The sequence below is a fragment of the Hylobates moloch genome, unplaced genomic scaffold (genome assembly GCF_009828535.3).
Source record: "Hylobates moloch isolate HMO894 unplaced genomic scaffold, HMol_V3 SCAFFOLD_5, whole genome shotgun sequence".
Classification (NCBI taxonomy): domain Eukaryota; kingdom Metazoa; phylum Chordata; class Mammalia; order Primates; family Hylobatidae; genus Hylobates; species Hylobates moloch.
In genome coordinates this window covers 3,272,842-3,296,508 of record NW_026652280.1, presented here as the reverse complement: position 1 = coordinate 3,296,508, position 23,667 = coordinate 3,272,842, and the positions used below count along the sequence as shown (strand labels likewise).

The 23,667-nt window shown below is 43.6% G+C and overlaps 1 protein-coding gene and 1 pseudogene across 1 annotated transcript in view; one reads left to right on the top strand and one right to left on the bottom strand.

Moving 5' to 3' along the window:
- The first annotated feature begins 1,181 nt into the window (after positions 1–1,181).
- ZNF236 (zinc finger protein 236) overlaps positions 1,182–23,667 on the top strand; it is a 157,888-nt gene continuing 135,402 nt past the window's right edge. Inside the window, exon 1 of the mRNA XM_058438250.1 lies at positions 1,182–1,595. Within this exon, the coding sequence (XP_058294233.1) occupies positions 1,547–1,595 (49 nt within the window). The 5' untranslated portion in view covers positions 1,182–1,546. The remainder of the gene's footprint in view (positions 1,596–23,667) is intronic.
- Positions 12,419–13,272, bottom strand: LOC116468458 (large ribosomal subunit protein uL24-like; annotated as a pseudogene).

Sequence of the window (23,667 nt, the reverse complement as noted above, 5' to 3'; positions counted from 1 at the left end):
GGCCGGGCGGGCCGCAGCGCGGGCGGAATGATACGGGCGAGTCGCCGCCCGGCCCCTCCGCGCGCTGGGCCTACTTTCCTGGGCCGGGCGGCGGCTGAGGCGGGAGGCGGGTGAGGGAGCAGGCGGTCGCCTCCTCCGCGCGCCCTGCCCCCGCCGGCCCTGCCGCGGCCCGCGCTGAACTTGAGGGAAAGTGGCCTCCCCGTGTTCCGTCCCGGGGCGGGAGGGCTACAGGGCGCGCCGGGGAGGCGGCCTGGCCAGAGCCCGGGCCTGCGGATACCGCGCCCCGGGCTCCTCCCGGACAGCGCCCCCGCCCGACCCTGCGCGGCGCCGGCTGCCCCGGGGACGTTGGGCTTGGCCCACAGGGAGGCGGTGGAGCGCGGGGTCGTGCACACAGTGGGCGCCAGCGTTGTCCGGGAAGCGCAGGATCGTGCACACAGTGTGCTCCAGTGTTATCCGGGGTGCGCTGTGGGTCGTGCATACAGTAGGCGCCATTGTGATTCGGGAACTTGAACCCTGAGCCTCTGCAGACGCTGTGGGTAGTGGGTGGTGCATACAGTGGGCGCCATTGTGATCCGGGGAGCTGGAACCCTGGGCATCTGGAGAGCGCTGTGGGTCGTGCAAACAGTAGGCGCCATTGTGATCCGGGTAGCTTGAACCCGGAGCTTCTGGAGAGCGCTGTGGGTCGTGCATACAGTAGGCGTCAGTGTTAGGTGGGGAGCGCTAGATCGTGCACACAGTAGGCGTCAGGAAGTGTTTTCCCCAGTAATTTATGCTCCATGGTACTTTGCTAAAGTCATGAAATAACTCGGATTTTGTTTTCCAAGGAAGGAGAAAGGCCCAGAATTTAAAAGCAGGCAAACACACAACCGGGCACCCCCAGACCTTGGCCCTTCCAGCAGTCAGGAATTGACCTGCTTTCCAAAGCCCCAGCCCGGAGCTTGAGGAACGGACTTTCCTGCGCAGGGGGAACGGGGAGCACTCGCCGGTGCCGCGGTTCCCAGGTCGAGGGCAGTGGGATAGGGGGCGCCGCGCCTTTTGTCGCGGGCGCTGTGGTTCCCGTGCGGCCTTGGACGCGAGTCTCCCCCTGCAGGCCTGGTCCCTGGTCGTGGTCACCCGTGCAACTGGAGCGGCGCTCTGCGTTTGGAAAGGGTTCTGAAGGGGCTCTAAGGGGGAGTAGGCGCCTAGGACTCCTATGGGAGTCGGTGGGTTATACCTTGACTGCCATTGATTTTTATTTAACTGCTTAACTTAGTGACTCAAGTGTTCCCCTTTTCTCGGGGATGAGTAAACAGGCTCATTAAAGAGCTTGTGACCACGCAACACAGGTGCCCCAGAGAAAGGTAGGGCCTGGAAACTACAAAGGATTATGTTAATGTTGTGTTTAGGAAGAAAGAGGTAATGGATAGGAATCAATGTAAACTTACTCATAGGCCACACCAAACCAGGAATTCTTCTTGTCGTGATTGCACTTGGTAGAGTTAACACACATGCACATTAGGGAAACGTTGGTGACCAACAGGCGTTTCAGCGAGCGTTTGCACTCCTCATGGGCCTTTGTGGGCTGCTGGAGAGATGTTGGCTGCACCATGACCCAGGTATGCAGATCTGTAGTTGGATAACAGCAGTGCTCAGAATTTTGGTTAGTGGTTGATGGTGTCTGGCGTTTAAGGAAGTCTTTGTTGCCTCTCCCACTTTTGAGTTTTGGCCTTGACCTTATTTCGTTAGTTTAATTGTTTTGTTAATATGCCAAAAATAATGTAAGGTGCGGTGTCTCAGTTACTTGGAAGAAGGCTTAGGATAGAGAAAGAATGTAAAATTTCCACGGACACAGGCGGGGCACCCATTCCCCCAGTATCCCCATCTCACCGATGGTATCCCTGTCCACCTGGTGTTTCACCCTCAGGCCTCAAGAATTATTCCATTTCTTTTATCCCCCAACACACTTCCTAATTTAGTGTTGCAGCTTCTACCTCGGGAATGTATTTCCAGTGGGCCCTCCTCTTTCCATCTCCAGAGACACCCCCTGGCCCAGCCGCCCTCTCCGGGCTGGAGAGCTGCAGGAGCCCTCTTCCTGGGCCCTGCTAGTCCTGGGCTCCTATAAATAAATCCGTCACTTGTCAGCGTGGTTGATCTTGTTAAATGTAAATCAGATGGCCACACCCTGATTAAAACCCTGCATTGGCTTCCTCATTCATTTAACAGAAACCCACTCCTCCAGGATCCTGTTGATCGGGACTCGTCTGGCTCTTCTCTCTTTCCTTGCTCTGGCATGCAGTCTTTTGTGTTCTTTGATGCCACATTAGTTTTTGTCTTAGGGCATTTGCCATTTCCTAGTCTGAGAAACACTTTTTGCTAGTCTGTGGCTCCAAGTGATTTAGCGTCTTCAGAGAGGCCTTCCTCAAACCTGCTTAAAAGTAACCTTTCCCTTCTTAACACCAGTCCTCCTGTAGCAAAGTGGTTCTCAAACTGTGGTTCTTGGATCCCTGGGGGTTCCCTGAGATGTTTTCAGGCTTCTGTAAGGTAAATATCATAGACTAAGACTATTAGGCTTTTTCACTCGGTTAATTTTTGCACTAACTGTACAAAGGCAATTGTTGGCACAACTGCTGACATCTTAGCACGAATCTAGGTGGTGGTGGTGGTGCCTAAGAGTGAGGCTGCATTACCTTCATGTGTCACAGTCAAAAAGAACAGGTTGCACCAGAGAAAATGCAGAATAGATAATGACAGTCCAACTGTCTTCTGTTAATTGAGACATTACAAAGATTTGTAAAAACGAAAACCATTCTTACTGTTTTTGGGGAAGACATATTTTTCATAAAAATAATTATGTTAACGTAGACATTTTAAATAAGTAAATATTTTAAAAATTGCTTAGTTTTAATATCTAATAGGACAAACATCAATAGATACAACTTACATAAACTAGAAGGCTTCGAGGGCCTCTTTTTTTTTTGTTTGTTTTAAATAGAGATGGGGTCTCACAATGTTGCCCAGGCTCGTCTTGAACTCCTGGGCTCAAGTGATCCTCCCACCTCAGCCTCCTAGAGTTTTGGGATTACAGGCATGAGCCACTGCTTCCAGCTGAGGGCTGCATTTAAGAATGTATCAAGGGCTCCTGAAACCAAAATGAGGGACATTGCTCTATCACTTACTGTGTTAATCACGTTTCTCATAAGTGAAGTGGTTTTATTTTCTTTGTTGCCCTATTACGAATTTTATTCCTAAGAAAACTCTGCAAGGGATGTAGGGATTTTTACAGATAGGGGAATGAAGCTCAGAGCGGATACCTGATTTTTTTTTTCTTTTTGAGTTGGAGTCTCTATTGCCCAGGCTGGAGTGCAGTGGTGCAATCTCGGCTCATTGCAACCTCCACCTCCCGGGTTCAAGCAATTCTCCTGCCTCAGCCTCCCGAGTAGCTGGTATTACAGGCGTGAGCCACCATGGCTGGCTATTTTTTTTTTTTTTTTTTGTATTTTTAGTAGAGACGGGGTTTCACTATGCTGATCAGGCTGGTCTCGAACTCCTGACTTCAAATGATCCACCTGCCTTGGCCTCCCAAAGTGCTGTGATTATAGGTGTGAGACACCACGACCTGCCCGGAAACCTGATTTGGAAAGTCCACCCAGTTAGTGAGTGGCAGTTGGGAACTGGATCTCCATTTGAGTCCAAAGCATGCATTTTAGGCCTGTGACAGTGGCTCGCACCTGTAATCCGAGCTCTTTGGGAGGCTGAGGTGGGCAGATCACTTGAAGCCAGGAGTTTGAGACCAGCCTGGCCCACATGGTGAAACCCCATCTGTACTAAAAAAAAAAAATACCCAAATTAGCCAGGCATGGTGGCTGGCGCCTGTAGTCGCAGCTAGTTGGGAGTGCTGAGGCATGAGAATCACTTGAGCCCAGGAGGTAGAAGTTGCAGTGAGCCGAGATCGCGCCACTGCACTCCAGCCTGGGTGACAGAGGGAGACTCAGTCTCAAAAAAAAAAAAAAAAAAGGCATGCATTTTAGTGTTCCGCCTTGATAAATATAAAGCTCTTCATGTGCACTAATTTCTGTATTCAACAACTATTTTTGTTTTGTTTTTTTTTTTTTTTTTGAGACAGAGTTTGGCTCTTGTTGTCCAGGCTGGAGTGCAATGGCATGATCTTGGCTCACCACAACCTCCATCTCCCAGATTCAAGTGGTTCTCCTGCCTCAGCCTCCTCTGAGTAGCTGGGATTACATGCATGCGCCACCATGCCCAGCTAATTTTGTATTTTTAGCAGAGATGGGGTTTCTCCATGTTGGTCAGGCTAGTCTCGAACTCCCGACCTCAGGTGATCCTCCCACCTCGGCCTCCCAAAGTGCTGGGATTATAGGCGTGAGCCACAGCGCCCGGCCTGTTGTTGAGACGGACTTTTGCTCTTTTTGCCTAGGCTGGAGTGCAGTGGCATGATCTCGGCTCACTGCAACCTCTGCCTCCTGGATTCAAGTGATTCTCCTGCCCCAGTCTCCCGAGTAGATGGGACTACAGGCGCATGCCACCATGTCCGGCTAATCTTTTTATATTTTTAGTAGAGACGGGGGTTTCACCATGTTAGCCAGGATGGTCTCGAACTCCTGACCTTGTGATCCCCCCACGTGGCCTCCCAAAGTGCTGGGATTACAGGTATGAGCCACCATGCCTGGCTGAACAACTATTTTTAGAGCACTTGCTGTGATAGGTGAGCCCTGTGCTAGGGTCTGGAATACAAAGCTGAACAAGAGACATGACCTCTAGGTATCCTTATAATGGTAGAAAGTGTCCATGGTGACAGATCAGGCACTTGAAGTCTAGGCTTCCTGGAGAAAATGATGTTAAAATTGAAACCTAAAGAAATGAGTAAGAAGAGGCCCACTGAAAGAATATTTGTTGAAGTAGTCAGGACGTGAGAAGTGAGTCTCATGGGCATCGATGGGGCAGCATTCATTCAGCACTTGATGTGTCCCTGGCACTATCCTGGGGATAGAAGGATGAGTGAGATACGCTTTTTTTCTTTATCATAATTATTTTAGCAATAATGTGACCTTGAGGGAAACCACATTTTGGAATCTTGTATGACTTCCATCTGTTTTTCCAATGGAATAGTGCAAAATTTTTCTTTTTAGTTTGCCCCTTTAGTTGGCCTCCTGCTGTTTCTTTTTCCTTTTGGAGGGATATTTGCAATACTTACTTCATTTCCAGAGAGTGGAGACAGGCAGACCATGAGCCCAATGGATAAACAAGTCTTTTCCTGATGAGGTTACCAGTTCAGCAATTTTCAGTTTTCTTGGATGAATTCAAGAGCCCAAGAGGAGGGCACCACCAGTGTAAGCTAGGGGTAGTAGGACTTTACTTTTTTGTTGTTGTTGTTGTTGTTGTTGAGACAAGGTCTCGTTCTGTCGCCCAGGCTGGAGTGCAGTGGTGTGATCTTGGCTCACTGCAACCTCTGCCTCCCAGGTTCAAGTGATTCTCCCACCTCAGCCTCCCAGGTAGCTGGGATTACAGATGCATGCCACCACGCCTGGCTAATTTTTTGTATTTTTAGTAGAGATGGGGTTTTGCCATGTTGGCCAGGCTGTTCTTGAACTTCTGACCTCAGGTGATCCACCTGCCTTGGCCTCCCAAAGTGCTGGGATTATAGGCGTGAGCCACCGCGCCTGCCACACTTTACCTTTTTAAGAGGCAGGAGGCAGCCAGAGCTGTAATACACTCAGGCTTATGGTAACAGTGGAGTACTTACTTGCTTCAGGGAGACAGCTTCTGCTTAAAATAGTAACTTTCTAACAATATCAGGTATCTATCCAAGGATGAAACCCTCCACTTTCCATAATTGAACTTTTTAGGTAGGCAGAAATTTGGAGTATGTATTTATTTATTTTGGAGATGGAGTCTCACTCTGTTGCCCAGGCTGGTGTGCAGTGGCGTGATATGGGCTCACTGCAACCTCCGTCTCCCGGGTTCAAACAATTCTCCGGTCTCAGCCTCCTGAGTTGCTGAGACCACAGGCACATGCCACCATGCCCAGCTAATTTTTTGTATTTTAGTAGAGACAGGGTTTCACCATGTTGCCCAGGCTGGTCTTGAACTCCTGAGCTCAGGCAGTCTGCCCGCCTTGGCCTCCCAGTGTTAGGATTACATGTGTGAGCCACCGTGGAGTATTTAGTATTTTGAAGGAAGTGTGATTAGATAACCCCTAAAGATTTTATAATCCTGGCATTAAGTAGTGACATCACATGGGTTTAAAACCTTGGTTTTGGCCGGGCGCGGTGGCTCACGCTTGTAATCCTAGCACTTTGGGAGGCCTAGGCGGGCAGATCACGAGGTCAGGAGATCGAGACCATGGTGAAACTCCGTCTCTACTAAAAATACAAAAAATTAGCTGGGCGTGGTGGCGGGCGCCTGTAGTCCTAGCTACTCGGAGAGGCTGAGGCAGGAGAATGGCGTGAACCTGGGAGGCGGAGCTTGCAGGGAGCCGAGATTGCGCCACTGCACTCCAGCCTGGGCGACAGAGCGAGACTCTGTCTCAAGAAAATAAATAAATAAATAAATAAAATAAAACCTTGGTCTTTCATGCAAAACGAGCTTGGGAAAAGCTATAGTGTAAACCATAATTCCTTAATAGATAAAGTCAATTCCACACTTTTGGAATGCTTTTTACATTTCACGCCTTTATGTTGTCTGTGTGTACAGAGATAGTGCGTCTCTGCTTTCAAGAAAGTAGCAGTGTTTTTCAAGCTATGTTTTGTCACAGAACTTTTCTTCACATGAAGTATCATGGCAAGGCCTGGAGCGTGGCTCTCACCCTTGGCAGCTCACGCATTATGGAATCTCCTGGGGGAGGTTTTTTTTTTTTTTTGGACGGAGTCTTGCTCTGTCGCCCAGGCTGGAGTGCAGTGCCATGATCTCGGCTCACTGTAACCTCTGCCTCCCGGACTCAAGCCATCCTCCCACCTTGGCCTCCTGAGTAGCTCGGACTACACCCTCGCGCTACTACGCCCAGCTAATTTTTGTATTTTTTTGTAGAGATGGGGTTTCGCCATGTTGCTCCAGCTGGTCTCAACTTCCTGGACTCAGGCTATCCCCTGCCTTACTTAGCCTCCCAAGGTGTTGGGATTACAGGCGTGAGCCATGGCGCCCAGCCAGTTTATTATTGCTAAGAGAAGCCAGAAATGTGTATATTTATTTGAAACCTCTTTGGTGTTATGTTTAAGTAACTATTTTAGTCACAAAAAACATCTGCCTAGAAAAACGCACAGGTTTTAGGTGAGGAGCTTCATGAGTTTTCCTGTCAAGCCAGCACCCGGTGTGTTCGTGCCCCTCGCAGTCACCGGCCCTCCCCGCACCGTCCTGGCTTCTGATACCACAAGTTAGCTTTACCTGTTTTTGTTTTGTTTTTTCTTTTTTGAGACGGAGTCTCGCCCTATTGCCAGGCTGGAGTTCAGTGGTGCGATCTCCACTCACTGCAACCTCCATCTCCCAGGTTCAAGTGATTCTTCTGCCTCAGCCACCTGAGTAGCTGGGATTACGGGTACGTGCCACCATGCCTGGCTAATTTTTTTTTTTTTTTTTTTTTTTTGAGACAGAGTCTTGCTGTCGCCCAGGCTGGAGTGCAGTGGCGCGATCTCGGCTCACTGCAAGCTCCGCCTCCCGGGTTCATGCCATTCTCCTGCCTCAGCCTCCCGAGTAGCTGGGACTACAGGCGCCCGCCACCACGCCCGGCTAATTTTTTTTTTGTATTTTTAGTAGAGACGGGGTTTCACCGTGGTCTCGATCTCCTGACCTCGTGTTCTGCCTGCCTCAGCCTTCCAAAATGCTGGGATTACAGGCGTGAGCCACCGTGCCTGGCCACCTGGCTAATTTTTTGTGTGTTAGTAGAGATGGGGTTTCACCATGTTGGCCAGGCTGATCTTGATCTCCTGACCTTGTGATCCATCCACCTCGGCCTCCTAAAGTGCTGGGATTACAGGTGTGAGCCACTGCGCCCGGCCAGCTTTACCTGTTTTTGAACTAAATTGAATTTATAGTATGAACCCATTTTTTTTTCTGGCTTGATTTATTCAATATTTATTTTTATGAGATTATTCTTGTTGCTATGCAGCAGAACTGTGTTTATTTTGATAAGTATATAGTATTACATTATATGAACCTACCATAAATTGCTCTTCTCTTGATATTTGGGTTATTTCCAGTTTTTGGCTCTTTTGAATAAGTGTTGCTACAAACTTTTATGTATTTATGGCCATAGTGGATACAGCCAGCCAGTCTCCCAGTGACAGTCCTGCCTTCCTCTCCTACCAGCAGGGGATGAGCGTGCATTTATTCTGCAGGCTCAGTAGCACTTAGTATCGCCTCTCCCCGGGGATTCAATCTTTCAGCTTCCCTGGGCCACATTGGAATAAGAACTGTCTTCGGCAATACATAAAATATGCTAACACTAATGATAGCTGGTGAGGTTAAAAAAAAAAAATCGCAAAAAAAGCCTCATAATGTTTTAGGCAAGTTTACGAATTTGTGTTGGGCCATGTTCAAAGCCATCCTGGGCTGCATGTGGACTATGGATTGGAGAAGATTGGCCTGTTCCTTTATTGTTTAGCTGTTTTGGTGTGTATAGTGGTATCTCATTTTGATTTTTATTTTGAGTTCTATGCTAATACAGTTTTTATGTTTGTCAGCCATTTGTTCTCTTTTGCTAAGATCCTATTGAAGACCTTGGCCTGTTTTTCTACTGGGACATACATATTTTAAAATTAATACTTTCTTTTCTAGAGCAGTTTCATGCTTACCCAAAATTGAGCAGATAATATGGAGCAGATAGTATGTAGACACCTTCTGTCTCTCCTCACAGTTTCTCCTATTAGTAACATCTTGCATTAGTGTAGTAAATTTAGCCAATGTCGATACATTGTTATTAACTAAAGCCCATCGTTTGCATTAGGATGTATTTTCTGTGTTGTGTATCCCATGGGTTGGACAAATGCATATCTGCCGTACGGTGTCACACAGAATAGTTTCACTGCCCTTTCCTCCGTCTATTCATCCATCCCTTCCCTGACCAATGGCAAACACTGATATTTTTATTGTCCTTATAGTTTTGCCTTCCCCAGAATGTCACATAGTTGGAAGCATTCAGTATGCAACCTTTCAGATTTGCTTTGAGTAAGCAACATTCATTTTCATTCCTCCATGTCTTTTCAAGGCTTGATAGGTATTTCATTTTGTTGCTGAATAATATTCTACTGTATGGATTTATCACATTTATCAGTTTACGTTTTGAAGGACATCTTGGTTGCCTCCGGTTTTTAGTAATATGATAAATGTGAGTAAAGTTGCTATAAATATTTGTGTGCAGGTTTGTGTTGGATGTAAGTTCTCAAGTCATTGGGGGTAAATCTCGGGGACTGTGACTGCTGGGTTCTATGGGAAAAACCATGTTTAGTTTTTTCTAACAGGCTGCCAAGCTGTTTTCCAAAGTGGTTGTACCATTTTGTACTCTTACCAGGAATGAATGAGAGTTTCTGTTGTACATCCTCACCAGCCTTTGGAATTAATTAGTTTTTTGGATTTTAGCCATTCTGTTAGGAGAGTACTGGGTATCTCATTTTAATTTGCAATTTCCATCATATGTTTAATTTTCAACATATGATATTGAGCATCTTCTCATAGGCTTATTTGCCATCTGTGTATCTTCTTTGGTGAAGGGCTGTATGCTGTTTTATTACTGATTTATAGGAGGTCTTTATATACTCTGGATGAGTTTTTTTTATAGTCTCCTATTCACTCTTTTAAAGATACCTTCTAATCAATTAAACAAGTTCTTAATACCAATTTGTGTTGTCAGTCCGTTAGTACTTTTCGGATCTATTTAAATAATATTTGACCACTGTAATATTTTCCTATGTTTTCATCTGGCCACCTGGCTAATTTTTTGTGTGTTAGTAGAGATGGGGTTTCACCATGTTGGCCAGGCTGGTCTTGATCTCCTGACCTTGTGATCCATCCACCTCGGCCTCCCAAAGTGCTGGGATTACAGGTGTGAGCCACTGCGCCCGGCCAGCTTTACCTGTTTTTGAACTAAATTGAATTTTAGAGGCTTTATTGTTTTACGTCTTTATTTTATTTTTTTGAGACAGGGTCTCACTCTGACACCCAGGCTTGAGTGCAGTGGTGTGATCTTGGCTCACTGCAACCTCTGCTTCCCGGGTTCAAGCGATTCTTGTACCTCAGCCTCCTGAGTAGCTCAGATTACAGGTGCGCACCACCACACTTGGCTGATTTTTTTGTATTTTCAGTAGAGATGGGGTTTCACCATGTTGGCCAGGCTGGCCTCCAACTCCTTGCCTCAGGTGGTCCGCCCACCTTGGCCTCCCAAAGTGCTGGAATTACAGGTGTGAGTTGCTGCGCCCAGCCATACGTCTCACCTTTAGATTGACACTTCATCTGAATGTGATTTGAAGTGGGAAAGGTCAGGATTTTTTTTTTTTTTTTACACATATAGGTATCCAATTAATCTGCAGTATTTGTTGGAAATACCATTTTTGTCTTTTTTTTACATGGTTGCAAATCAGGTGAAGAATTGTTCTGTACTTATTCTTTTCCATTGTTGTTTTTTTTTGTTCCTGGCTAGTCAGTTTCACGCTGTCTTAATTATGCTATTCTGAGTCTTGGTATCTGGTATGGGAAATATAAGTCCTCCGTTTAGTTTTTAATTTTTGCGATCATCTTGACAATTGTTGGTAGTTTTCAATTTCTTGTAGATTTTTGAATCAGCATATAAATTTTCATAAAAAAACTTGCTGGGATCTTGATCAAATTATATTGACTCTATAGATAATGTGGGTGGAACTAATGTCTTTACAATCTTGAGTCTTTGAATCTAAACATGATCTCTCCTATCATTTCTTTCCTCGTTATCATCTCTCGGTAATGTTTTGAGACTTCAAGATACAGGACTTATACAAATATTGTTAAATTTCCTCCTAGATATTTGATATTTCCTGAAACTATTGTTGATGGTATTTTAAAAATTTCATTTTCTATATATTGCTTGTTTATAGAAATACAATTGGTTTTTAAAAATTGATATTGTATCCAGTCTTTTACATATTTATTATTTGTAATAGTTTAGCTGTAGATTCTTTTGGAATTTTCTCTATAATCATATTTGTAAATATCAACAGGTTTATTTCTTCATTTCTAATCTTTATCACTTTCGTTACTATTTTTTCTGGCTCATTGTACTGGCTAGGATCTCTTTTATAATGGTGAATAAATGCGGTGAATAAGAGACATTCTTGACTTGTTCCCAACTGCAGGAGGAAAATTTTATATATATATATATATATTTTTTGACACGGAGTCTCGCTCTTTTGCCCAGGCTGGACTGCAGTGGCAAGATCTCTGCTCACTGCAATCTCCGCCTCCCGGGTTGACGCCATTCTCCTGCCTCAGCCTCCCAAGTAGCTGGGACTACAGGCGCCTGCCACAGCGCCCGGCTAATTTTTTGTATTTTTTTAGTAGAGACGGGGTTTCACCGTGTTAGCCAAGATGGTCTTGATCTCCTGACCTCGTGATCCACCCGCCTCGGCCTCCCAGAGTGCTGGGACCACAGGCGTGAGCCACCGCGCCCAGCCGGAAAATTATATTATTAACTAGGGTGCTTGTGTTCTTTTGGGGGGTGGAGGTAGACATTATAAGATTACATAAGTTTTATTTCTATTTTGCTAAGTGTTTTTTTTATCATAAATGGGTCTTAAATTTTATCATGTTTATTTTGTATTTTTTGTGGTGATCATGTGATTTTTCTTTTATATTTTGTTGATAGGGTGAAAAACATTGATTTTTCTAATGGTAAGCCAAACTTGTATCCCTGGGATACAATCAAACTTGTTATGATGTTATTCTTTTTTGTGTATCTGGATTTGATTTGTACATACTTTATGCTTTTTATATCTGTGTTTATGAGCCACATTGGACTACAATTTTTTTTTTTATATTGCCATTCTCAAGTTTTGATATTAGCATTTTGCTGGCTTCATAAAATAGGTTGGGAAGTCTTCCTTTATTTTCTTCTTTCCGTAAGAGTTTATAATAAGGTTGACATTATATTGTTTTTAAATCTTTGGTAGAATTCCCTGTTAGAATCATCTGGGCTTTGAGATTTCTTTGGAGAAATTTTATATTGTTAATTTTTAAAATAATTTTAAAAATAGACATGAGGTCTTGTCATGTTGTCCAGGCTTGTCTTGAACTCCTAGACTCAGGCAGTCCTCTCACCTCGGCCTCCCAAACTGCTGGGATTACAGGCATGAGCCACCATGCCTAGGCCTTTTGGCGAAAATTTTAAATTGCAGATTCAATGTCTTTAGTATATATAAGACAACTGAAGTTTAAAATTTTACTTTGTGCCAGTTTTGGTAAGTTTTGTTTGTAAGAACCATCTAATGTTTTAAAATTTATTAATAGAACATTATTCATAAGTATCTCTTATTATCTTTTTATGACTGTAAGCTTTGTAGTGATGGCCCTCCTTTTTTCCCTGATGGTGGAGATTGTGCTTTTTCTTATTTTTTTCTTAGTCATGGCAGGGTTTATCAATTTTAACAGTCTTCTCAAAGATCCAAGTTTGGACTTTCAATTCAATTTATAGATGTTTGTTTTATATTCCACTAGTTTCTTCTGTTTATCGTTTTCCTCCTTCTACTTTCCTTAGGGTTTTTTTTTCATTTCAAGTTTTAATGAAAGCTTGTATATAAGATTACTTTATTCCTGCATCTACTCAATTGTTTCTTCCTTATATTTGCCCTTTTACTTTTCTACTTGGCGAGATTTGGCTTTCTGTTCAAGGATCCTTTTGCGGTCTTTGTCCAGTTTTAGCTTAGTGATAACCACCTTGCTGGGGTGAATGCCTGTGTGCACAGTTGGGGTGAATGTCTATATGCACAGTTGTGCCCTTAGCCTTTTCCCGCTGCACCCGTTCAATGTAGAGGACATATTTCTTCCTGTAAACCCGGACTACTTTGCCAGTTTGCTGACCTTTATCGTGTCCTCATACAACCTGAACATCATCCTTTCGGATGGGCGTGGATCGAACATTGTACTTGTCTCTTAGCTCTTTGGAAAGAAGGGAAGACAAAGTCTTCCTGCGAATGTGAGAAGGTGCATTGAAATGCCGTTCATGGTTGTTACTTTGGTCAGAAGTCACAAAGGGATTGAACTTCATTTGGGCTGCTCCCGCTTCAGTGATGGCTGCAAAAGGGAAGAGAACTACATACACACCGCTTCCGGTTCTGTACCTACATTTTATTTTCTGTTTTTTTTTTTCTCAGCTTCTTGATATGGATACTGAACTAATTTTCAGCCTTTCTTACTTTCTAATATCTATATTTAAGGTTGTAGGTATTAAGGCTATTGGCAATTCTACAGTTTTAACTGCATCCACCAAATTTTGATATGGTTTATTCTTGTCTTCACTAAGTTCAAGATTATTTTCTGATTTCTATTGTGAGTTCTCATAAGTTATTGCAAAAGATATGGCCAAAGTTTGAAATTACCTTCATTGTTATTGATTTCTAGTTTACTTGGATTGTTGTCAGAGAACTTACCTTGAATTATTTAATTATTTGAAATCTTCTTGGGTCTTTTCATATTATATGGTTATATTTGGTAAATGTTCCATGTGCACTTGAAAAGAACATATATCTATTTTTTTCTGTCAGTTACTCAGAAAAGTGTATTAAATATTAAATTCTCCTATGATTGTGAATTTGTCTATTCTTATATTCTGTCAATCTTTATATTTTGAGCTACATTTTTAACCATACAAATTGAAAGATCTTATATTTTCCTGGTATAGTAACCCTTTTATCATTATGAAAGAAGTCATACTTTATATATAGTAATGATTTTTGCCTTAAAGCCTCCTTTGTTTGATATTGGTACATCTGCACTATGACTGCTTTGGTTAGTGTTCTAATAGTGTTTCTTTCTCAATTCTTTTACTTTGTCTTTCTATCCTTATATGTAAGTTGTATCTCTTGCAAGCAGCCTATAGTTAACTTTTCTAAGTATGGCCTGATGATCTTTGTCTTTAATTGATATGCTGATTTTAAGTACATTTAAGGCTGTTTTGAGACATAGTTTTCTACTTGATTCATCATTGTATATTCCCCTTTCTTTCTTGCCTTCTTTTGGCTCAATAGAGAGGTATAAATGTCATTTATACCTCTCCATCCGTTAGCCTGCTATTTATACATTTTGTTTTGTTTTGTTTTGTTTTGTTTTTGAGATGAAGTCTTGCTCTGTTGCCTAGACTGGAGTGCATTGGCACAATCTTGGCCTACTGCAACCTCCGCCTCCTGGGTTCAAGCGATTCTCCTGCCTCAGCCTCCCGAGTAGCTGGGATCATAGGCGCCCACCACCACGCCCAGCTAATTTTTATATTTTTAGTAGAGACAGGGTTTCACCATGTTGGCCAGGCTGGTCTTGAACTTCTGACCTCGTGATCTGCCCACCTCGGCCTCCCAAAGTGCTGGGATTACAGGTGTGAGCCACCACGCCTGGCCTATACAGTCTTTATAATTTTTTTTTTTCTTTGAGGCAGTGTCTCACTCTTTGAGTTGCCCAGGCTGGAGTGCAGTGGTGCGAGCATAGCTCACTGCAGCCCCAAACCCCTGGGCGCAAGTGATTCTCCTGCCTCAGTCTCCCAAGTAGCTGGGACTACAGGTGCCCACCACCATGCCTGGCTAAATTTTTATGTTTTATTTTTTAAAGACAGAATCTTGCTATGTTGCCCTTAAACTACTGGCCTCAAATTATCCTCCTGCCTTAGCATCCCAAGTAGCTGGGACTGCAGGTGTGAGCCACCATGCCTGGCCCTTTTCTCCTTCTCGATAGCGCCCTTTGATTCACAAAGGTTTTATTTTCATTTATTTATTTATTTATTTATTATTATTATTATTTTTTGAGATAGAGTTTTGCTCTGTCGCCCAAGCTAGAGTGCAGTGGCGCGATCTCGGCTCACTGCAAGCTCCACTTCCCGGGTTCGTGCCATTCTGCTGCCTCAGCCTCCCGAGTAGCTGGGACTACAGGCGCCTGCCACGGGGCCCAGCTAATTTTTTGTATTTTTAGTAGAGGTGGAGTTTTACCATGTTAGCCAGGATAGTCTGGATCTCCTGACCTCTTGATCCACCGGCCTCGGCCTCCCAAAGTGCTGGGATTACAGGCGTGAGCCACTGCGCCCGGCCTATTTATTTGTTTTTTTGAGACGCAGTCTTGCTCTGATGCCCAGGCTGGAGTGCAGTGGTGTAGTCTCGGCTCACTGCAACCTCTGCCTTCCAGGTTCAAGCGATTCTCGTGCCTCAGCCTCTGGAGTAGCTGGGATTGCAAGCGTGTGCCACCACCCCTGGCTAATTTTTGTATTTTTAGTAGAGATGGGGTTTTGCCATGTTGGCCAGTCTGGTCTCGAACTCCTGGCCTCAAGTGATCTGCCCCCCCCCCAGCCTCCCAAAGTGCTGGAATTAAAGGCATGAGCCATCATGCCTAGCCTTCACAAAAGTTTTAAATTTTAATAGAGTGCAATTTGTGTTTGTTTCCTCCTGGTTATTTGTAGCTTTTCGTGTCAAATTTAAGACACTGTTGCCAAATCCATAGTCACGAAGCTTGTCCCTTATGTTTTTCTTGTAGGAGATTTATAATTTTAGTCGTTAAATTGAAGTCTTTGATCTGATTTAATTTTTGTATATGGTATGAGGTGAAGGTCTGAATTCCTTTTTTTCTTTTTCTTTTTTTTTTTTTCTTTTTGAGACAGAGTTTCACTCTTGTTGCCCACGCTGGAGCGCAGTGGCGGAATCTCAGCTCACTGCAACCTCTGCCTCCCAGGTTCAAGCAATTCTCTTGCCTCAGACTTCTGAGTAGCTGGGATTACAAGCGTGTACCACCACGCCTGGCTAATTTTTTATTTTAGGAGAGACAGGGTTTCACCATGTTGGCCAGGCTGGTCTCGAACTCCTGATGTCAGTCCATCTGCCCGCCTCAGCCTCCCAAAGTGCTGGAATTACAGGCGTGAGCCATCACGCCTGGCTTTGAATTCAGTTTTTAACCTGCGTATATCCACTTTGGCTAGAACTGTTTATTGCCTCATTGAATGGTACTGGCATTCTTGTTAAAAATCAATGGATGATAAATATATGTGTTTACTGCTGAACTCTCACTAGTGTCTCTGTCCTTTTGCCAATATCATACTGTTTTGATGTGTCAATGATACTTTATATCAAGACACATTAAAACGGATAGATAGCCATTAGAATTAGTTATTTGTGTATCACTTAACGTCACCTCACAAATTGTTGGTGGTACATGTCATATTTAGAAGACACTGCACATTTTTAGGAAATATATACTTTTGCATCATTGGGCAGCAAACTAGCCTCAAATACTCATCACATTTATCAGCTTGAAAATGCTTGGCAGAGAACATTCAGTGGATGGGTTAAAAACATATGGAGTGAAGTACATTGATCTTGGGCACAGAAGTCAGAAAGAGACAACTGTCTTTATTGTGTTAATTTTCATCAAGTTATTATTTAGGAGAACAACCAGTCTTTCTATCCCATGACTAAGACAAAGGGCCTTATCAGCTTTAGGGAGATTATGGTTAAGTAAATATTAGAGCTTTTTACTGTAGAAAATAATGCATAGTGGCCGGGTGCGGTGGCTCACGCTTGTAATCCCAGCACTTTGGGAGGCCGAGGCAGGCGGATCACGAGGTCAGGAGATCGAGACCACAGTGAAACCCCGTCTCTACTAAAAGTATAAAAAATTAGCCGGGCGTGGTGGCGGGCACCTGTAGTCCCAGCTACTCGGAGAGGCTGAGGCAGGAGAATGGCGTGAACCTGGGAGGCGGAGCTTGCAGTGAGCCGAGATTGCGCCACTGCACTCCAGCCTGGGCGACAAAGAGAGACTCCGTCTCAAAAAAAAAAAAAAAAAAGAAAAAGAAAATAATGCATAGTGCATGTAAACCTATAATGCCTTTATTTCTCAGGGACTTCACTGTGGTGGGAGGAGTACTGTGACCTGTGGAAAGTCGTGGAAATTTCAGGGATTGCAGTCGTGATGGCTGTGATTCCAGATGGAGTCATAGTTTACAGTTTAGTGCAGGAGTTGGCAAGTATTCTTTATGTCAAGGGTCAGATGGTAAATGTTTTAGGCGTTGTAGGTTGCACGGCCTCTGTCGTGACTACTCAGATCTGCTATATGCCTGAGTTTCAGCAAACCTTTGTGTACCAAAAAAGGCTAGGCCATATTACTTGACTCCCAATCTAGAGGAAAAGACAGGAAGAGAAAAGAAAGTTATGTATTATGGCACTTTACTTTTGAGTAAACTATATTGATATATAACACACAGAGAAGAACAGAAATTGTGGTTGGCTCAATGAATTTTTCACAAAGAGAACTCACTTATGTAGTCAGCGCCTAGATTAAGAAAGAAGACATTAGTGCCACCCTAAGAAATCTTCACTGTGCTCCATCCCAGTAAGGACCCTCCTCGTTGCGACTAGCCACTTTCCTGGTTTCTGACAACATGGTTTAGTTTTGCCTGTTTGTTGAACTTTTTAGATAAAATGAAACCATGCAGATTGTTTTCTTACGTCTGGCTTCTTTTGGTAAAAATGTGACCCTTGTCCGTGTTTTCATGTAGAGCAGAAGTTTGCTCATTCTCACTGTTTGATAGTATTCCATCGTAAAATCTGCTCCAACATATTTGCCCGTTCTGTCGTTGGAGGGCATTTGTGTTGTTTTTTTGTTGCTGCTGTTATAAATTGTGCTACTGTGAATGCTTTAAACTTGGCTTTTTGGTGCACATACATACACATTTCTGTTGTAGATGTACCTAGGAGTGGAACTGCTGGATTATAAGTTATGCATGTATTTAGCTTTAGTTGATGCTGCTCAATAGCTTTCAAGAGTGGCTATAGCAATTTTCATGCCCTCTGGCAATATATGAGATTTCCAGTTACTTAATTTCCTCATCAGTCTGTGGTATCGTCTGTCTTTTTAGTTGTAGCCATCTGATGGGTGTGCACCTTAAAAAGTATTTTAAAAGTTATTTCACATTTATTATATAACTTGGATCTTAACAACCCTGTGAGTAGGTAGGACAGAAATCATTATCCTTATCTTTGGGTAAAGAATCAGGCTGATAGAGTTTATTTGGCTTGCTGGAGACTCACAACTCATAACTTGGCAGGAATGAGACTCACCCTCAAGTCGTCTGACTCCAAGTGCTGTATTTATCAGTGTCTTCCCAGTCTCTGCTGTGTATCCGTATTTTGATGTACAGATATCCATCTTTCAAGATGCATGTTTTACTGAAAATGGGGACAGAATCTCAGATGGGCTCTCCACAGTTCTCTGTGGCGCTCTTTAGCTCTACTTTATCTAAAAGTTAATACGTGTGTTGTTTTGATGTTCACACAAATTGTATGTTTGTAGAGGTGAAAACAGAATAATGACAGCAAACAAAATAAATTATGCTATATATAGAAAATTAGTTTTTTGCGTTGTCAACGGAAGCACTCTACTTTGCAATATGCTGCTGGATCCTTTTCAGAAAGGCCCTGTTACTTTCAGATCCTGAGCCTAGAATTCTTAGAGTTCTGGTTAAAGGTGAGGCTATAGGCACTTGAGGTGTTATTTTGTTATAATTTAATATGCTGTGGTTTTTTTAATTTGGGTAATGTGTGTGTATTGCATGAACATCTACCCAAGTTTACAGTCTGTCTTTGGAAATACAAATTTACAGGTAGTAAAGCAAGTATTTCAAAGGGGATTGATGTTTCTTTAAAAAATGAGGGAGACCGGCTGGGTGCGGTGGCTCACGGCTGGTTGCAGTGGCTCACGCCTGTGATCCTAGCACTTTGGGAGGCCGAGGCGGGTGGATCACCTGAGGTTGGGAGTTAGAGACCAGCCTGACCAACATGGTGAAACCCCTTCTCTACTAAATATACAAAATTAGCCAGGCGTGGTGGCACATGCCTGTAATCCCAGCTTCTGAGAAGGCTGAGGCAGGAGAATCACTTGAACCCAGGAGGTGGAGGTTGCGGTGAGCTGAGATTGTGCCATTGCACTCCAGCCTGGGCAACAAGAGTGAAACTCTGTCTCAAAAAAAAAAAAAGAGGGAAACATTAATAACATTAAGCATGAAAAGAAAGAGTTTACACGAATACAACGAATACATACAGATACTGACACAATTAGCATTGAAAGAACACCTGGGTAAAGGTGAACTTTTTTTTTTTTTTTTTGAGACAGAGTCTTGCTCTGTCGCTCAGGCTGGAGTGCAGTGACGCGATCTTGGCTCACTGTAACCTCCGCCTCCCAGGTTCAAGTGATTCTTCTTTACTGCAACCTGTTTTATCAGCAAGGTCTTTATAACCTGTGTGTGTGTGTGTATGTGTGTGTTTTTCTTGAGATAGAGTCTTGCTCTATCGCCCAGGCTGGAGTGCAGTGGTGTGATCTCGGCTCACTGCAACCTCCGCCTCCTGGGTTCAAGCGATTCTCCTGCCTCAGCCTCCTGAGTAGCTGGGATTACAGGCACGTGCCACCACACCCGGCTAAGTTTTGTATTTTTAGTAGAGACAAGGTTTCACCATGTTGGTCAGGCTGGTCTCTAACTCCTGACCTCGTGATCCGCCCACCTAGGCCTCCCAAAGTGCTGGGATTACAGGTGTGAGCCACCGCACCTGGCCTCATTTTTGTATTTTTAGTAGAGACCAGGTTTCACCATGTTGGCGAGGTTGGTCTTGAACCCCTGACCTTAGGTGATCCACCTGCCTTGGCCTTCCAAAGTGTTGGATTACAGGCGTGAGCCTCCGCGCCCGGCCAGGTGAATCTCTTCTTGGAAGACAGTCTGCTGTAAGAATATGAGCTAACCGACACTATTAAGGACCATTTAATGAGTTTTTGAACAGATATTTATCATGTCACAGTTATATTTCATACATTTATTATGGCAAATACCAAAGTTTTGGAATATAATTGTTTCATTGAAACTACTTATGCCTTTGATAATTGGGTACTTTGGCTTGGCTCTTAATTGAATAAACAGTCTTAGGCTTACATATTAGTATACATCCTTGCTGATAAAATCCAAATTTGTCTATTGTTTTTACACTAGGCTCAAAGTAGCAACTGGGTTTTTTTTTTTTTTTTTTTTTCCTGAGATGGAGTTTTACTCTTGTCATCCAGGCTGGAGTGCAATGGCACGATCTCGGCTCACTGCAACCTCTGCCTCCCAGGTTCAAGCCATTCTTCTGCCTCAGCCTCCTGAGTAGCTTGTATTACAGGCACAGGCCACCATGCCAGGCTAATTTTTTTTTTATTTTTAGTAGAGACAGGGTTTTGCCATGTTGGCCAGGTTGGTTTGGAACCCTTGACCTCAGGTGATCTGCCTGCCTCGGCCTCCCAAAGTGCTGGGATTACAGGCATAAGCCACCGTGCCTGGCCCAGCAACTGGGGTCTTATCTCAGAAGCCATTATCTTAAGAGGAGTGGAAGCAAAATTAATTAGCGTATCCTGGATTATTAATTGAAAATTATTACTAGCTATGCCGCTGGTTTAATTATGTGATTTTGACTAAGTGGCTTAATTTCTCTGGGTGTTAGTTTTCTTATCCACAAGGGCATGGACAATATGACTGGCCTTCCCCCCACCTCCCATAAAGTTTATTTTACTTCTTTTATGTTTAATTCTTTTTTGTTAATACGTTATCACCATTCAACCTTCACCCATGATAATTATGTACCTCTCCCTTACCAGCCACCATTCCCAGTCAGATAGTTGCCTTTTTCACAGGGAACCAATGCTACTTTTTTTCTGTAGTTTTACAGGAACATTTTTTGAATATACAAGCAAATGCATGGTATATCTCTGCTCCACCCCCCACAACTTTTTTTTTTTTTAAGAAGTGATACCATAGCCTGGTGTGATGGCTCACGCCTGTGATCCCAGTACTTTGGGAGGCCGAGGTGGGTGGATTACCTGAGGTCGGGAGTTCGAGACCAGCCTGACCAACATGGAGAAACTCCATCTCTACTAAAAATACAAAATTAGCTTAACCACTACTCGGAGGCTGAGGCAGGAGAACTTGAATCGGAGGTGGAGGTTGCGGTGACAGAGATTGCCCATTGCACTCACCTTGAATTTTCCATATGAGTTACATTTCATTTCCATTTGAGTACCCGCTTATGAGTAAATACATTTGAATAGATAATTGGTAAAATTCAGAAAGGGCAGGAGTCTTCTCTGGTTCTCCCAACTTCTCAGTGCAGGTGCTTTTGAGTGACAGGTGAGAGCTCCTTCTTGGAAGAAAGCAGGTGCCTGTGGCTGGTGCTGTTACCCAGTCCGAGCATTTGGCTTTCTGAGGGACTCTACAAAGAAAATAATGCAGACTTATTTCAGCCGGCTCCTGGGAACAACCACATGGCCCAGGTATGTGTGTATAAAATAAGAATAGTCAAAGGGTACTTAACAAGCTGGAAAAAGATTAAATCTAATGTAGGCAGTTTTGAGGTGGAGGGCATGAGCCGGTGAGGCTGAAAGGTGAGAATCAGATAAATTGGTTTTGGGAGCTTCAGACAACTGGGAAGAGGTTAAAAAAAAAAAAGCCATTAGCGCCTATCTATCTCCAAATATTTAATGTGTATTTATTAGGTACACATTACATGCCAGGCTTTGTGAAGCAGAAAAGGCTCCAGGATCCAAACACTTCAGAGTTTCACCTGATAAAGTCCAGCTGTGTTAAAACCTAAACGCTGACAAATGTGGGAGGAGCAGTAGAAACAGGGAAGAAAGTAGAAGGGAGTTTTATATAAAAGTAAAGAAGAGGCTGGGCACAGTGGCTCATGCCTGTAATCCCAGCACTTTGGGAGGCAGAGGTGGGCGGATCATGAGGTCAGGAGTTCGAGACCATCCTGACTAACACGGTGAAACCCTGTCTCTACTAAAAATACAAAAATTAGCCCGGCATGGTGGCGTGCGCCTTTAGTCCCAGCTACTCAGGAGGCTGAGGCAGGAAAATCACTTGAACCCGGGAAGTGGAGGTTGCAGTGAGCCAAGATTGCACTACTGCACTCCAGTCTGGGCTACAGAGGGAGACTCCATCTCAAAAAAAAAAAAGTAAAGAAGAGGCCAGGCGCAGTGGCTCACACCTGTAATCCCAGCACAGGGAAGAAGATAGAAGGGAGTTTTAAATAAAAGTAAAGAAGAGGCTGGGCTGAGTGGTTCATGCCTGTAATCCTAGCACAGGGAAGAAGGTAGAAGGGAGTTTTAAATTAAAGTGGGTGCAGTGTCCTACGCCTGTAATCCCAGCACTTTGGGAGGCCGAGGCGGCGTCAGGAGCTTGAGACCAGCCTAACCAGTGTGGCGAAACCCTGTCTCTACTTAAAATGCAAAAATTAGCCAGGCATGGTGGCACATGCCTGTAATCCCAGCTACTCCAGAGACTGAGGCAGGAGAATCGCTTGAACTTGGGAGGCGGAGGTTGCAGTGAATGGAGATCACACCACTGAACTCCAGCCTGGGTGACAGAGTGAGACTCCATCTCAAAAAAAAAGGAAAAGTAGAGAAAAGATGGTAGAGATGACCTAAAGTGGTAGCAATTTGGAGTGGCCTGATGCCTGTCAGGTGTTCCAGGCATACTTGTGACGACAGCATCTGGTCTCAGGATGAGAGGGTGGGAGCAGTGTGGGTGCCTGGCCAGAGGGCTGTTGTCTTGGAGGAGTAGTGGGTGACGGAGTAGGGTTCTGAGCGTGGTGCACACTGAGAGCAGAGTGAGGAAGATCAACCATATTTTAGAACAATTTTTATTCAAAATGTAAAAACAAAAACATAAAAAGCCTGGGGGTTAGGTCAGTTATTTTAGAAAGTACTCAGAAACTGAAACTGTTATATCTCTCATTTTAATATGAAATACATCATTAACATTTATGGATAACTGAGATTTTAAATGCACACTGCTTAAGAGTTTGTCATAAGAGGCCAATTTGAGTTAAATCCATGGAATGCTATAAATGCAGTAAGTTTTGTTGGAACTTGGCATCCAGTAGACATTTTGTATAAATCAATGTAGGGTCTCTAGGTGGGGAATAAAAGACCTTTGCCATTAAGATTTAGCTGGTTAGCCTGATTGCTGGGCCTGATCGGGGTAGAAGAGCAATTTTTAAGATCGCTTATCTGGTTGCAAGTCATGACAAACCAGGCCTGAATACAGTCATGGAATAGCAGGATTATGGAATGATGGGTAGGGCATTGAATAAAGAGATGACCGTGGTCCTAAGTTATTGGCAGGCCCTTGTCCCAGTAGCTACAGGAAACATTGTCTTATTTATTCCGCACAACTCTGAGATAGGCTTTCTTATTTTTGGGGTGGTAGACAGCTGTTATTCTATTTAGAATATTTATGTAAAGCCTTAAACTGATTTTGAAACTAGTCTCTACTTAAGGCAAACAAAGCTGCTCATTTTCTGATCATTGTGCAATCAGTTTTTGTTTAATTTTGATAGTTTAAAGTTCTTGGTAGCAGAAAGGGTGAATAATTAAAGCAAACAGTGGTCATATTTTTATGTGTGAGGTGGCTGTGTGGGTAAACTGCCTTGGAATTCTATGTATGCA